This window comes from Sciurus vulgaris, assembly GCF_902686455.1.
Source record: "Sciurus vulgaris genome assembly, chromosome: 12".
NCBI lineage: Eukaryota > Metazoa > Chordata > Mammalia > Rodentia > Sciuridae > Sciurus > Sciurus vulgaris.
The window spans coordinates 112,053,890-112,069,845 of NC_136473.1; the positions used below are offsets into that span (position 1 = coordinate 112,053,890).

The 15,956-nt window shown below is 41.5% G+C and overlaps 1 protein-coding gene across 3 annotated transcripts in view; it reads right to left on the minus strand.

The window, feature by feature from the left end:
* Positions 1–8,995: 8,995 nt before the first annotated feature.
* MAEL (maelstrom spermatogenic transposon silencer) overlaps positions 8,996–15,956 on the minus strand; it is a gene marked incomplete at its 5' end in the record, with an annotated part of 34,225 nt that continues 27,264 nt past the window's right edge. For all 3 annotated transcript variants that reach the window (XM_079107944.1, XM_079107943.1, XM_079107942.1), the window contains 4 exons: positions 8,996–9,485; positions 9,998–10,073; positions 11,806–11,938; positions 12,619–12,681. In XM_079107944.1, the coding sequence (XP_078964070.1) occupies positions 9,298–9,485; positions 9,998–10,073; positions 11,806–11,938; positions 12,619–12,681 (460 nt within the window). In that variant the 3' untranslated portion in view covers positions 8,996–9,297. The remainder of the gene's footprint in view (positions 9,486–9,997; positions 10,074–11,805; positions 11,939–12,618; positions 12,682–15,956) is intronic.

A 15,956-nucleotide genomic window follows, 5' to 3' on the forward strand; every position in this document is an offset into this window, starting at 1 on the left:
TGCCCGAGTCCGTGGGGCTCCCCCGGTCACGACCTTTCCTGCTTGCACGTGGAAGTCGCTCCTCAGGTTCCCAGCAGCCTGGACAGACCCTGCCGGCCTGGCCTGCAGCCAGGGCGAGCACTCACTCCGAGGCGGGCCTCCGTGGGGGCCTCCAGGACGGGCAGTGCCCTCGCAGCGCACCTCCAGGGCCGCGAGGCAGAAGGGCTGTCTGCAGGAAGACACCTGGACACGCGCCCGGCTGTTCCTCCCTTCCCCCCACCCAGCAATCAGAGCCCAGGCAGCTTCCAATTTCTCCGTGCCGCCCGCCAGGATGGGCAGGCCTCACTGTGCCAGCAGGGATTATCCCAAGTCGCTGGGAGGCAGAGGCAGCAGCTGTCTGGAGGCAGGCACTTTGCAAGGCGGTTCTAACTCCCTTCTCAGCAGGTGTCCAGGAAGAGGCTTCAAACCTCTGAAACACTCACCACCAACTTTCCAGAAAAAATCAGGCTCAGCAAATCCCAATTAGCTGGTCTCCCTACCTAAATATCCTGTGGTATGCGAATGCATGCTGACAGTTGTCAAGGGTGGAGACCGTCCTTCAGAGGCTCAGAAGCCAGCTCAGGAGGTGAAAGAAGTACTGGGCTTTATAAAGCAAAGTCACAGGCCCACCCCATTTTCATCTTCATGCCGCTATCAGCCAGGCATTATTAATCTCAATTTATAGATGAAGAAACTGGGCCGGGGTTGTGGCTCAGTGGCGCAGTGCTTGCCTAGCCTGTGTGAGGACCTGGGTTCCATCCTTAGCATCACATACAAACCAACAAAATAAAGACATCATGTCCATCTACAAAAATATTTTAAAAAATAAAATAAAGGAAGCTGAGGCTTGGAACACTGAAAAAGCACTCGTCAACCTTGGATCACGAAGCTGGTTAGCGACAGAGACAGGACCCAGTCTCAGGTCTAACTACTCAAGTTCTGGGCTTCATTACTGAACTGTTTCTTTCAGAGAGCATGTTTGTCAGCTTTCTGTCACTGTAACAAAATACCTGAGAAAATTGTCTTAGAGGAGGAAAAGTTTATTTTGGCTCAGACTCAGTGGGCGAGCACCTCAGTGGGTTCAACCCTTGATGCCAAAACAAACCAAAACCAAAAGAACCATTGATACATGCGACTACACTCAATTTAATAAATTCTATTCACTAAAACTCCCCCCCCCCAAAAAAAAACTTAGCTGGGTGCAGTGGCACATGCCTGTAATTCCAGTGACTGGGGAGGCTAAGGTAGGAGGATGGCAAGTTCAAGGCCAGCCTCATCAACTCAGGCCCTGTCTCAAAAAATAAAAAGTGCTGGGGATGTGGCTCAGTGGTCTGGCACTCTCTGGGTTCAAGCCAGAGTAGAAACTGCAAGCCCCAAATTCATGACAGCACCGCTGCTGGAGGAGGAACCAGAAAGCAGAGGAATGAGCGCTGCCGGTGGCCGTGTCGTCACCAAAGAGGGTTGTCCCAGGCACCATCATTGCTGATTGGAAACTTCCAATACCCCACCTGACAACCTGAAATGTAGTCAGCATGGGCAATTTTTGAGTCTCTACCAAGGCTGAATTAAGAAAGAAAAAGAGAGAGAGAGAGAGTGAGAGCGCGCGAAAGAGAGAGAGAGAGGAAGAGAGAGAGAGGAGAGAGAGAGAGAGGGAGGGAGAGAGAGAGGGAGAGAGAGAGAGAGAGGGAGAGAGAGAGGGAGAGGAGAGAGAGAGAGAGGGAGGGAGGGAGGGAGGGAGGGAGGGGGGAGGGAGGAAGGAGGCAAAGGAATCGAGTTAAATAGTACATTTAAAGGGACAGCAGAGAGAATTTTTAATAGAAGCTTTTTGGTGATTCAGGCAATAAAAAAGAAAAATGCGTTTTTTTTCCCTCATATTATGGTGTCTTCATGGTTGTTTAAGGCAGTTTCTGCTAACCGATGTGGAAGAGGCTGGAGGTAGTGACTTACCTGAGACTTTCATTCTACTTTAGAAAATGAAGGTAGAAGGGTTCTGTGTGCTCGTCCAGTAAATTGTGAAATTTTATGTCCTTAACTTTTTGCAAGGGAAAAATTATTTTTAAAAAGCCCTGAAACATTCAATGCAGCCCCAGTTGGATGCTACCTTATGATTTTATTCACCCACCACCACAGTTCGAAGAATCTAAAATGTCCATTTCACCATTTAAGATGACAGACAAGGATGACAATTTAAATAAATTTGGCTTCTGGAATGCTGAGAGGCAAATCTCCCAGCAGAGTCCAAGGAGAAGCTATCATTTGTACTAGAACTTGCTAAAAATAGTGAGCATTTTCTGCATCCTGCTGGCCCACCGTGGTGTTCAGCACAGCTACCCGGATGTTGGAACAGGTCACAGAGGAGGCTGGCAAGCACGTAAGAGGCCTCTGACTAGTGACCTTGGACCCTGACTTCTACCAGGTGCTGTCTGGCAGGTTGGTACACACCCTGGTTTCACTTTTATCCCTTTGAACCTCACAAACAGCATAACAACTTTGGCACAGATACTTGGATGTACGTGTTTGCTGTTTTACATCCCTGCCAATCACGTTCAACTGTCTTGGAATAATTTTCTCTTGAAAGTCCTTTACTGTAAAAGTCTAATGATGGCAAACTTTTGTTAAACCTACAAATGCATTTAGTTTATCCCTCTTCTTCAAAGATATTATACTCGGCTCAAAAGTTTGGTTTGGTAATTATACTCTCACGAGTTTTGAAGTACTTTTCTCCACATACCGAGGCTGCCGCAGCTGCTCTCCAGGTGTACTATGGTGTTCAAGTTTTCCCTTCATTTTCTCTAGGTTTATTTATTCACTTCTTAAAAATTTCAGTCATTGTTTTTGCATAATACTGCTACATATCCATTCTCCCTATTGTTTCTCAGCAGGGATTCCAATTAGACTTCATTTTTCCCCCTCTCTTTTGCTACATTCTAGGTAATATCTTTAGAACCATCTTCCAATGCAGTAATTTTCTTCTCAGATATTACTTTTTATTGAGGGTTTTGTCACTTCAAACACAATTATATTTTGTTTCTAGCAGGTCCTTTGTTTCTTCATTCTTGCTCATTTAAGTAGACACTGCTTCTCTTTTGCACACGTGAACTGTTTAGACGCTTCACACCTGCCTGATCCCCTCATCAACAGTCTCATCGACGCACCTGCTGTCCCACCTTCCGACAGTCCCAAGGTCTGCAGTCCTCATGGGAATCTATTTTTGGACTCTGCTCTGGGAAGCTCCACCTGCTTTTACACTTCACATGCTTAACGAGCTTACGGTTTCCATGTTGATCTATAGACATCCTGGAGACCAGAGGGGGAAATGTTCTAGAGGACTGCCACCTGTTCTGACAGTGTCGGGACAGGCCTCCGAGCCGCATCCTCTGCAGTCCCCGAGCGTCAGATGCAGGCTGCGGCTCCCCATTCTTGGTATGTCAGATTTCTCATTTAGGTTGAGCCAAGGATTTTAGATTTCTTTTTCGAGTTTTGGGGACTGGGTTCAGGGCTGTTGTGCCACTGAGCAACATACCCAGGCCCTTTTACATTTGAGATGGGGTTGCCCCAGCTGGCCTGGAACTTGTGACCCTCCTGCCGCATCCTCCAGTCACTGGGATTACAAGCTTGCACCACTGTGCTCAACTTCTGTTCTTGTTTTGGGGTTCGGTGGGGTGGGTACTGGGGATTGAACCTAGGGCCTTGTGCAGGCTGGGCAAGTGATCTACCCCCGAGTTACCTCCCTGGCCCTAGAATGTTATTTTTAAATGCACCTCAACACTACTCATTTAGACCAGGAGTTGAACGGGTCTAAACAGTGAAGGTCTAGATAGTATTTCATTCCACAAGACATACAATCGTCATTACTAAAATCTGCTGTTATAGTGTAAAATGAACCATGGATTATACCTAGACAAATGTGTGACTGTACCTCCATAAAACCATTGACAAAAAACGGGGCAGGCCAGCTTTGGCCAGAGGGTCATGGCTTGCCAATCTGTGATTTAGACAGCATGTTTTAACAATTTACTTGCTAAACAGAGCTTCTTGTATTTGTCTTATTCGATGTCATTTTTCTTCTTACTGGAGAACATCCTCTAGTCATTCTTTGAGAAAAGAGCCTGTAAGTGGTAAGCTCTGAATGTTTTAATGGTCATGTGCTGCAATACAGCATTCTGATCAGTGATGGACCATGCATATATGAATGATACGATGGTGGCCCCAGACTGTCTAGTGACATCATAGACAACTTTGTGTAAGCATATTCTACGATGTTTACACAGGCACAAAACTGCTGACACTTTTAAGTGAAAAGACAAGCCCCAAATGGCAGGAAATATTCACAAATCATTTATCTGTCAAGAGTCATTACGTACAGAAATCTCAACGTTTAAGAGAAACAGCAAGTACTGATCCACGTGGAAGTGGCACTGAGTTATCCATTAGATCTACCTACACTAACAACGGTTTTTTAACAGATGGGAGAGCCATGTTTTAGAAGATGGCATATAGGATTTTCATAGCTGGAGAGGAGAATTCAAGGCTTGATTCTGAAGTTTCAAAGAACAGACTGACTCTTTTGTTGGGAGATAATGTAGCTGGTGATGTGAAGTGGAAGCCAGTGTTCACTGAAAATCCCAGGGCCCTTAAGAATTATACTAATCCTCCTTGGCCTGTGCCCTATAAATGGGACAAATCCTGGGATGACCACACATCTGTTTACAACATGGTTTCCCCGAACACTTTTAAGATATGCTGGTGGGAGTGGATTCCTTTCAAAATTCCTGACAATGCACCTGGTCATTCTGACAGAAAGGTGGCAAGATGAATGCTTCACACCTACTAACACTGCATCTGCTCTGTTGCCCACGATCAGAGAAGTGTTTACTCTCAAGTCTTAGGAATTCCCTTTTATAAGGTTATTGCTGCCATACAAGTTATTCCTCTGATAGATCTGGGTGAAGTAAACCAAAAACTTTCTGGGAAGGATTCACCATTCTAGATGCCACAAAGAACATCTGTGACTCATGATAGGAAGTTAAAATACCAACATCCATGGAAGTTTGGAAGAAGTTGATTCCATCCCTCATGGTTGACTCTGAGGGTCTCAAGACTTCAGTGAGGAAGTAACCTGATGTGGCGGGAACAGCAAAAGAACTAGAATCAGAAGTGGAGCCTGAATGTGACATAATTGCTACAATTTCACGATAAAACAATAAATGAGAAGGAGGGGATGCTTCTTATGGGCAAAGAAAGTGTTTTCTTGAGATGGAATCTGCTCCTGAAGACACCGGGGAATACTGCTGAAACAATCACCAAAGACTAAGACCATCATATCAACTTAGTGGATAAGGCAGTGGCAGCGTCTCAGAGGACCAACTGCAATTATGAAAGCAGTTCTACTGTTACGATTTGAATCTTAAATGTCCCCCTAAAGCTGATGTGTTGAAGCCTTGATCCCCCAGTGCAGCAGGATTCAGAGGTGGGGTCTTTGGAGGTGACTTGACCACGAAGGCCCTGGCCTCATGAATACAGTATTTCTACCTACAGCTTGATGGGCCATTGGGAGGTGGTATGAACCACAGGGGGGCCTAGCGGGAGGCAGGTCATTTGGGGCAGGCCTGTGGGTGGTATATTCTGTCTTTGGCCCCCTTCTGCTCTCTTTTTGCTTCCTGGCTGCCGTAAGATAAGCAGCTTTGCTCCAACACATGCTCCCTGCCACAATGTTCTTCCTCACCAGTCCCCAGAGAAAAATGGAGCTCAGCTGCTAGGAATGAAATCTCTGAAACTATGATCCACAATAAATATTTCCTTCTTGAAGTTTATTTTATCAGACATTGTTGCAGTAACAGAAAGCTAACACAGTGGTAAAGGGGTATCATGGTAAGAGGTCTTTCATGTGGCAAAAACTGAAGAAACTGCCATATCCTTCAGCAGCCATCAGACTGATCACTCAACAGCATCAACATAAAGGCAAGACCCTCCCCTAGCAAAAAAGACCGACTCCCTGAAGGCTCAGATGATATTGGCATTTTTGAATCAAGTACTTTTTAATTAAGGTGCGTAGGTTTTTTCACACCTAATGCTATTGCACATTTAGTAGAGTAAGCATAATATTTTTAAGTTTAACTTTACATGGACTGGGAAACCAAAAATTTCATGTGATTTGCAATATGGCCATATTTACTTTATGCAGTGATCTGGAATCAAACATACATCTCTAAGGTTTGCCTGTAGACTTCTAAATTCCTTAGACATTTTGAAGATATTACTGCATTGTCTTCTTGCACCTGGCGTGGCTGACAAGAAAGAATCCCAAGGTCAAGCTGATTTTCGGTTGTATTTTGTGGGTACCTCGCTCCTGTCTCTAACAATTTTCAAGTATCTTCTCCTGAAGCTCTTTATCCTGAATAAGACAAAGCTACAGACAGCAGGTCTTGTTAGTTTTTCTCTCACGTATGCCACATGGCTCTCAGCAGGCCCTTTCTCCTAGTAATTTCTCAATGTCTCATTTGCTTTGTTCCTCAGTGTGGGCTGTACTGTCATTTGTATTATTTTTAGTTATTTTGGGGGATAAAAGGTAGACAGTGCGGGTGACTTTTTTCATTTTTGGAGGGTGGGATGGGAAGGTTACTGGGAATTAAGCCCAGGGATGCTCCACCACTGAGCTTCACCTCCAAACCTTTTTAAATTTTTAAATTTTGAGACAATTCTCACTATGCTGCCCAGGTTGGACTGGAACTTGTGCCCTTCCTTCCTCAGTTTGCTGAAGTGGCTGGGATTACAGGTGTGCACTACAGCATCCAGCTTTAGTACTCTACCTTGAAACCTGTTTCTGGCTTTGTTTTGTCAGCATGAAAGCAAGCAGTTTGGCTTGATGGGCTATTTTCTTTCACCTCTCCTTCACAAGCATCCAGGTTTCAATCAGGGAAAAAATTCTTAAAATCTCTCAAATGTACCACTTCATTTCAAATATAAACTTTACCAAGTGCTATTCTTTAAATTCCCTTCCTCACATTATCTATTCTGAAATTTTCTCACTCTTTAGTTTCAGTATCTCTATAAAAGGGTTCCAGACTGTCCTGAGAACCTGCTCATCACAAAAACATGAAGCATTCTCTATCCTACTACTCTAACTTGGATATAGCACCTTTTCTGAGAATTCACATACTTTAAAACTCAGTATACAATTTAGTGGTTTTAGTATAATCACAAGGTTTTAAAACCATCACCATTAATTCCAGAATATTTCCATTATACCCCAAAGAAACCCTGTATCCAGTCACTCCTTGTCACCCTCTGGCAACCATTAACCTAGTCTTTATGGATTTGTCCTTTCTGGAAATCCACATGTAAACAGAATCATATAAATGTGGTCATTTGTGTCTGGCTTCTTTCATTGAGCATAATGTCTTCAAGGTTCATCTATGTTGTATATGTAGCACTCCATTTTTACAGTCGAATAATGATTCCACTTTATGACTATACCACCTTTTCCTTACCAATCTGTCAGTTAATGGGCACTGGGGTCATACCTATTTTGGGGCCATAATGTCTAAGCTTCTGCAGGAAAACATTTTCAGTTCTCCTGGGTATAAACGTAGAAATGGACTTGCTGAATGATATGGTAACTGCAGGCTTAACTTTTTGAGGAACTGCCAAATTGGTTTCCATAGCAATAGTACCATTTTTTACGTTCCTATCAGCAATATTTGAGAATTCCAATTCCTCCACATTCTCGCTTATTTTCCACTTTGTGATGATACCATCCCAGTAGTATGTTTGTGACTTGTGTTAAGCGTATTTTAAAATTTTTTATTGGTACATAGTAACAACACGTAATTGTGGGACTTGTAGATGTGCATACGGTTTGGTCAGTTTCACTCCCTAGTTCCTCCCCTCCTCCCTCTTCAGAGCCCTTCCTCTACCCAACTGGTCTCCCTTCTGCTTTCATGAGACCCCTTTTACCCTTCTCTCTCTCCAAGTTCCACAAATGAGGAAACATACGGCCAGAGGGTTGAATTATAATTTTAGACCTTCCCTCCTCTTCCTCAGGAAACCCGATTATTATTATTATGCTAATTTTTAAGATAGATAAAATGGTTCCAAAGCTTGAATATGAAGTTTTTAGAGAGAAAAAATCTATTATTAGAAAATACATTATCTAAACTTCCAGTCTACTGTTTCTTATTCAAACTTCTGGTATTGGGCACAGGAAAAAAAAAAGAAAAAAAAATGAAGCACAGGACAGAACATCAGCAATGAGAACGCCGGGCTGGGAGTACCACTTTGCTCCCTCAACGAGGGCTGGTTACAGTGCTCTGGTTTTGTGTCTCCTTCAGAGTGGTGGGTAAGGACTTCACAGGATGCTGTGCACAAAATGTCCACTAAGCAGGTATTCAACAGTTAGTCAAGGAGAATATGCTATAAAGAAAAACCTTTTCCCTTCAGAGTCCCATGACAGACCTTAAGTGATTCTGTGTAATCAGAGGGACCAAGGTCTGGGGTTGGACTAAGAAAGAATGCTGTTTTTGCCTCTGTCATGTATTATGGTCTTGGCTCTGGTTTCAAAGAAAAAATATCTGTGTTCCTCTCCTGGGATTACCTACTATTTCACACTAGGTTAAGAACATCAGTCAGTGCGGTCAGTCACCAACAGGGTAGACACTTGATGCAGTATGACATCTGTGAGTTCTGTGGTCCCCAGGACCTGGAATTCAGTCATTATCCACCCACGGGATTTGGGGTAACTTACATAATATCGTTTTCCTTTTGGATTCTCATCCTTCAAATGCCTCCTTTTGCCAGAGTAAACTTATTTCAAAAACTTTTTAAAGTAGCAAAACTTAATTTTTTGTTAAAGGCTTAACTTTCTTATCTGCAATGCAAATAGCCGTGAGTTCTCTAGTATAAGGTTCTTATTTCATAATAGGAAGAAACAGATTAATACTATTTTAGAAATTTTTACAATGGATACTCAATACCTTTATTATAGGGGAAAGAATTGCTAATTTATAACATTCCCTAAAGCACAGTTCTTAAAGAACACCAAACTTTAATGGCATGCCCATCATACCATCAGAAAACAGAATAAGCTTCAAAAGAAAAAAAGCAGGAATGCCAAGATCTTCTCCAACCACAATTATTTTTAATCTATGAAACAGTTTCCTTACAAATTAGTATCTAGAGTAGTGACATTTATCATTGATGTGATCTCTTTGTTTAATACGACTGTAGTCAGAAGGGAAGTTGGGCCTGTTATTTTTCCAGAAATTGAAAAAAGTACCATCATTAAGAAAAAGAAGAGAAAGATTTGTACCCGTCTTTTTGGGACATGTAAGGTGAGAGTGAGGTCTCACAGTTGGAGAATTTGTGGATATTGCTGGAGGAATTGGAGATGCTTTCTAGTAAGCGGGTAATCCCTCTTCCTCGAACATTGCTGTTTTGGCCTGAAATTTTCACCCCAGATGGGTAATCACCTAGGATATTGAAATAAAAGAAATGTAGTGATTTTACTCTAAAGAGGTTCTTTAATTAGCTGACTCTCATTGTACTGTAAGCCTCTAAGCCTTGTTTAAATGGATCATAAATAGGAGACATTCTTAAGTAAAGGGAAAAGTGGAACAAAAATGTTCCTTTTGTTTTTAGAGCAGGAAACCCTAATTGAAGTATTTCAGGCACTACTTGAAATTTCATGTTACTAGCTTTTTAAAGTTTCCTATCTCCCAAAAGATATATTACCACATCAAAATTATACAACTACAGAGGCTACAAAAATTTTTTTTCTAATACCCTGAACAAAAGTCTGAGGAATAAGACTCCATCAAAGTGACACAAAAATGTACATATCTAAATTGTCTAAGGTGCTAATGCCAAATAAAACACCCAATTCAACAAACTTCCTATACCTTAAAGTTTATCTAGAAGCACATGATGCTTAGTAAGCTGGGACCTCCATAAGGTACATTATTATAAAATTTAAGATGCTTACCAGTGGCTGTGTTTGACCTTTGTTCCTGATTAGAAGAGTTGAAATGAGAGAATCCTGGACTCTCAACCCTTAGCTTCTGTAAAATAACAGAAAAATACCCAGGTTGGGGGGAAATGTTTATTTCTTACCAAATATTGGATGGTCTACTTCAAATTACTCTTTACAAATGCAAACTAAGACCCAAACGATTTTCCAGTGTCTATCAGCTTTTGCTGTAAAGGGGAAGAGAGAAATAGGGTACTCTGGAGGGAAATTAGGAATTACAAGTTCAATTCTTTTTTTGTTGTTTTTTTTTTTTGTTACTGGGGATTGAACCCAGGGGTGCTTATCTACTGAGCCACATCGCCAACATCCCCACAGTGCCCCCTGGTTTTTTTTTTTTTTTTGTATTTTAATCTAGATACAGGGTCTCACTAAGTTGCAGAGGCTGACTTTGACTTGCTGGATTACAGATATGTACCATCACACCTGGCCTTTTTTTGTTTGTTTTTTAAAAATGAGGCTGTTGGCTAATAAGATTCAGAACAGAGGGAAACCCTCATGACATAAGAAAGAGGGATATGTTACTGTAGCTATGTCCTTGACTAGTAAAATAAAGAGATCCAATGTATAAATAGATCAGTTTTAGATAGGAACAGAGCCAATTTACTCAATACAGGAATAAAAGAGAGGACATGGCACATGCAGCTAAGAGGGGTGGTAGGAATAGGTGGAAAATCTCTCTGATTGCTTCTATTTTCTCAGAATTTAAGAGGAGGTATCAGGGTCAGCTAGAGAAGGGGTGAGGGAAGAGGTGATGGAAGGTGGAAGAGTGTCGAGGAGAGTGAGAGAGTTAATCACACTAGGGACACAGATAATAGCCAAGCAACATCAATGGCCCTCTTGAGGCTGGTGGTAATGGAAATGAAGAAAGACCAATCAGCAGGGTGGTTTATTTCCAGTATCATCCATAAGGTAGGTGAAGAGTTAATCAGGGTTTGTATTTGTCAACCAAGCATGAAAAAGAAAAGAGGGTTAATGGAGCTGACCATGTGTGCAAGGAAGAAGTGACAGACCAAGGAACCTAAGCTGGGATGGAAAGAGATAACACGAGGCTGCACCTTCCCATGTGTGAGAGGTACCCTGGGGTTGTGCAATGCATGGTCCACAGGAGTGTAAAACAGTGGAGATATAAGTAAGTGTGTGGCCTACAGACATCAAAGAATCACTGGCGCCAGGTTACCAGAGGAAGATGGTCACAAAGAAGGATGTCTGAAATGGACATAATGAAGACGGTACCCTTGGGGTCTAGAGTATGATCACAGCAATGAAAACTTCCATGGTGGAAGACGATGGAGGAGGGAAAGTCAAGAAATTGAGAGGTCAGGTAGCTGGAAAGATGGGGAAACTGTATAATTTTGACAGGAAAACTTCTTCCAAGCCAGTATTGCTCTAAGAATGAGGACCAACTTAAGTGCGTACTGACTCCAAAAAGGGTTGTCAGGTACTACTGCCTAGAGAGCATGAGAGTCAAAGCCTACAGGTTTTAGGGAGAAGGAATAAAGAAGCCTGGAGCTGAAGTCAAGGACAACTACTTCACTGCAAGCACAAGGCCCTGGGTTCAGTCCCCAGTACCGCAAAAAAAAAAAAAAAAAAGACAACTACTTCAAATGCAAGTCCAAGATGAAGGAAGAGGAGGAAGAGGATGTCATCATTTGAGAAGCAGTGTCCTGAGAGGAGAGTCAAAGTCTAGTTAGAACAAAAAGGCAAAACAGACTTCCCCAGAAGAAGCCGGAGATCTAGGTTTTGCTGGTGCCAAGGCTCCTCACCTGGTAGCGCCCTGCGTCCAACACGACCATCTTGGGTGTCACACTACTGCTGGCCTCATAATCCTGCAGTGGTACGTGAGCGCCTGTGAGCCGGATTCCAAAGAGAGTGGCCAGCGAATTGCTGATGCAGTACCTGTGAAAAGAAGGAAGACGAAGTCCACTCTATTCCTCTCCTCCATTTCACTCTGAAAACATTCATATTTAGAAATTCTTAAAGCATCTGAGAGATACTGCTCTTAATTGAAGGGATTTAGAAATAAGATGGGAATAGGCAGTAAAATTCATATCATAAAAGTTCATTAATAGTAAGCAATCTCCTGATTGCCAGGTTATATTTTAGATTTGTTTTAAAGGAACAGGTGTGAGGGTAAAGATTACCAGGATCCTCTAATACTTAAGGAAATGAGAGGACAGAAGCAGAAATAAAACTACAAACATGAACAGTTAGTCCTCAGAATGCACCACTGCCTGTGAAGTGAAGAGCCCCCAGAGATCTGGGACTCAGGTGCTTTCACTACAAGACAAAAAGCAAAGTCGCTGCTTTTGGAGCACCTTCACAGGAAGTGTTGTCCTTTAGCCCTCGGCACTCCAAGGAGGAAAAGTTTCAGTGAAGATTGACTGAAACGTGTGTGCAGGTGAGTGGTAGCATGGACAAAAGTACAGAAGAACATGAACAACCACCTTTGCTTTTTAGCAGAATTACAGTAAGGTGGGTGAACAGACCCACCTCACCTGCCCAAGAGCAAGCAAAACAGGCACAGAAGAACTCAGTGTGAAGAGCAGCATTATGAAGAAACTCCTTCCCCAACTTACGCCATCCTCTTGCAAACAGCTAAAGCACAGAAGAGAATGTCATTTTCTTCATGCCACTTGCACCTGTACAAAAAAATGGACCTTAATATCCTCACTGAAGCAGCACTGCTGAAGGGTCTTCACATGCCAGACTTCTAGCTTGCCTAGCTGAAATAATTTAAGAAAAACTCACACTATTACTCAAAGATTAAGGTTTCTAAATTTAATACACACAAGATTTTTTTTAAACCCAGATTTTATGTTATCTAATTTGATGCAGTCATGATACTAAACAAAGTACACATAATCCTAACAGTTAAACTTTACCTGGAAATAAAATGGGTGTTCTAGAGGCACAGCCATGACTAAAGGTAACATGTAAACATTTAACATTTATTGAGTGCATACTATCTGTCAGGCATTGTTCTAGGCACTAGGGATACAGTGTTGAAAGAATGAGATAACACAAAACTGACTTTCTAGTGGGGAGACTGACCAAAATATGTGAGCATAGTACATAGTAAATTAGACAATAAGTTATAATGACACATTCTAAGAGGAAAAAAAAAAGGAATGATATAAATGTAGGAAGGGGCTCACTGAGGTGTTGGTGTTTGAGTGGAATCCTCAGGAGGTGATGCTGGAGAAGAAATGGCCAAAATGAGTTGTGTGATTCAACACAATGCTATACGACGAGTACCACTATAAACCTGTGGGTCTTTTCATTTGAGTTCACAGCCTATTAAGATTCAGAACAGCATTATTTGCATAATGCAAAGCTGGCATAAATGTAGCAAGAATCTTCATCTCAAATTGCAAACATGCTCTGCAGTAAGTATAAAAAGTCAGTGATGTGCACTCACACTAATGACAGTTATTTAACACAATGGAAGACTATCTAAAGTTAAAACTCTCCCACTATTTCCAAAGAAAAGTGATCCAGTAAATGTTCTTCATAAACCTTCAAAATGAAGTCTAAACTTAAGTTAAAAAAAACTAAATGTAAGTTTGTACACAACCAAGCAACTTAGTTTCCAGTTGGTTTTGCTCCTTGTCTAGAACTTGAGGCCCAAAGGTACCTACCTCATACACAAACTTTCCATTGGAGATCAAACTGAAGTGAAATTGAAAAACTGACAATATACTCAAGGATTAAAATCAATCAACCAAACTTACAAAATACTGATCCCAGGGGAAAACATCTTCAATCTACAATTATACTACTATTGAAAATAGTACTGATGTGATGTTTTCAATGACACTTCTTGATTTCCTACTTCCAAATCATACCTATTTCCTAAAAATGAGTGCTCTTCTAATAAAGTTCATTCTGTAAATCTGTTGAAAATCAGATCTTCTATGTACTTTGTTGAGCTATTAATATTCACTCTGCAGCCTCAAATCTAGTTCCAACTGTAACCTGTCTCAGATGTGTGTCTTTTATGAAAATCCACTCCAAAATTCTAACATCAGGTCACAGTGTGTTACATTTTCTGGAGTAAGTTCACAGCTTCTTCCCAAAGCTCCTAACACTGTTTCACTCCTCCAGAGCTGTGCAATATGAAGTCCCAGTGGTCTACGGCCCTCCTGTTTCAGGGTTATGCTTCCTTCCTCTTTTCAAGGCTAACCCTGACTTTAGAACCATCCAGCTACAGCTATGTAATGCTCTAGTCAAATGGATGCACTAGTTTTTCTTAAACAATGTGCTTTACTCGGAAGTCTGTCATTTCTGAACCTTCTAGAAAAATCCTTTCAACTGAAATCTCTGCTCAAAGAAATTTTTATCCATCTTTCCATAAGAACCAAATCAAACATTAATTCCATAAAGCATTTCATAGTTTTTAAACTCTTACACTGATTTCTCTCTCATTTCTATCATCACCTTTTGATTCTCTCCTTACTAGAAATTAGTGCATAAGACTGGTGTTCTCACATGCCCAACTGCTCCTATGAGGCAGAGGGCAAGGATGGTCATGTCACTTCTCCATACTTCACTTAGAACCTAGTTTAATGCCTTATGTACAAGAGCTACTCAAATTTTTGTTAAGAAGTTCAGTCTCTCTCTTCTCCTCCCTCTCATGCATCTCTCTCTCCTCCTCGCTTTCATGCTTTCTCCTCCATTTCACTCTCCTGCACACACGCCCTTTCTCTTTTCCTCTCATTTTCTCTCTTACCCTGCAGGGAGACACTGTTTGCTTAATAAACTCCCTTATGTGAAAAAAAAAAAAAAAAAAAAAAGTAGTAGTTCATTAAACTGGACTAAGAAAAAAATGTCAAAATATAAAACTACATCTCTGAATACTACTATTCCTGGGGCTTCTAGTTTAAAGTGGTGAATTAAATATATGTACAAAAATATTTCCTATTGTTCCTGAGACCCTCTGAAAATGACAAAAAAATACAAATAGTAAGCCAGGTGCAGTGGTACATGCCTGTAATCCCAGCTACTTGGGAGGCTGAGGCAGGAGGATCACAAGTTCAAGGGCAGCTTGAACCATGTCTCAAAATAAAAAGAACTGGGAATGTGGATAAGTGGTAGAGCACTCCTAGGTTTAATCCCCAGCACCTACCTACCTAAATAAGGTAAAAAAAATAAATAAGGCAAATAGAAACATAAATATATAAATATAATTTTTAAATAAGGGCTCGAAGTGCAGTTCAGCTGTAGAGCAGCCCTGGGTTCAATCACTAGTACCAAAAAAAAAAAAAGATACATGTCTACAAAAGAGATAAAGGTCTCCATGGAAGAGATGAAGAGATTTAACAAATTCGTGGAAAATGAACAATAACTGATATGCTTCAGGGTTAACAGAAGTAGCAAGAGAAGATCTGCCTATCAGAACTCAAAAGAGCCACTGAACTCTCAAGAGGACGTGTTTCGACCCAGACAAAGAAGTAAGACCTGAGGCTAAACCTCTGTACAAAGAATAGTGGGTTTCTTCGACTCCATGCAAAGGAGTGAACTAACTATACTTGGAGAACCAGACAGCAAAACTGGTTGCTGGAACTCTGAAGCAAAGTCTCTATATTCTGCGAACTAGGATTCTGCTTCTAACTTATTACCCAAGCTCGTTTGTCTAATTTCCCTACAGCCAAGTCTATTCAGTTGATATCCCCACTGAACAAGATGGATACTTATTTGGCTTTGAAGCCTCATTTCTAATATGAAAATAACCAAGAACATTCAGACTTGAAGGAAAGCCTGCAACATGAAAAAGTCCAGAACAGACCACAACTTATAACACCAAAGGAAGAAATAATCCAGGGAACGAAAACAGAGGGCTCAAAGAGTAACTCAAGGAAATTTGCAGTCATTGTATCCAGGATCCCAGTTTTTCCCTCATTAACACTGACAGTGA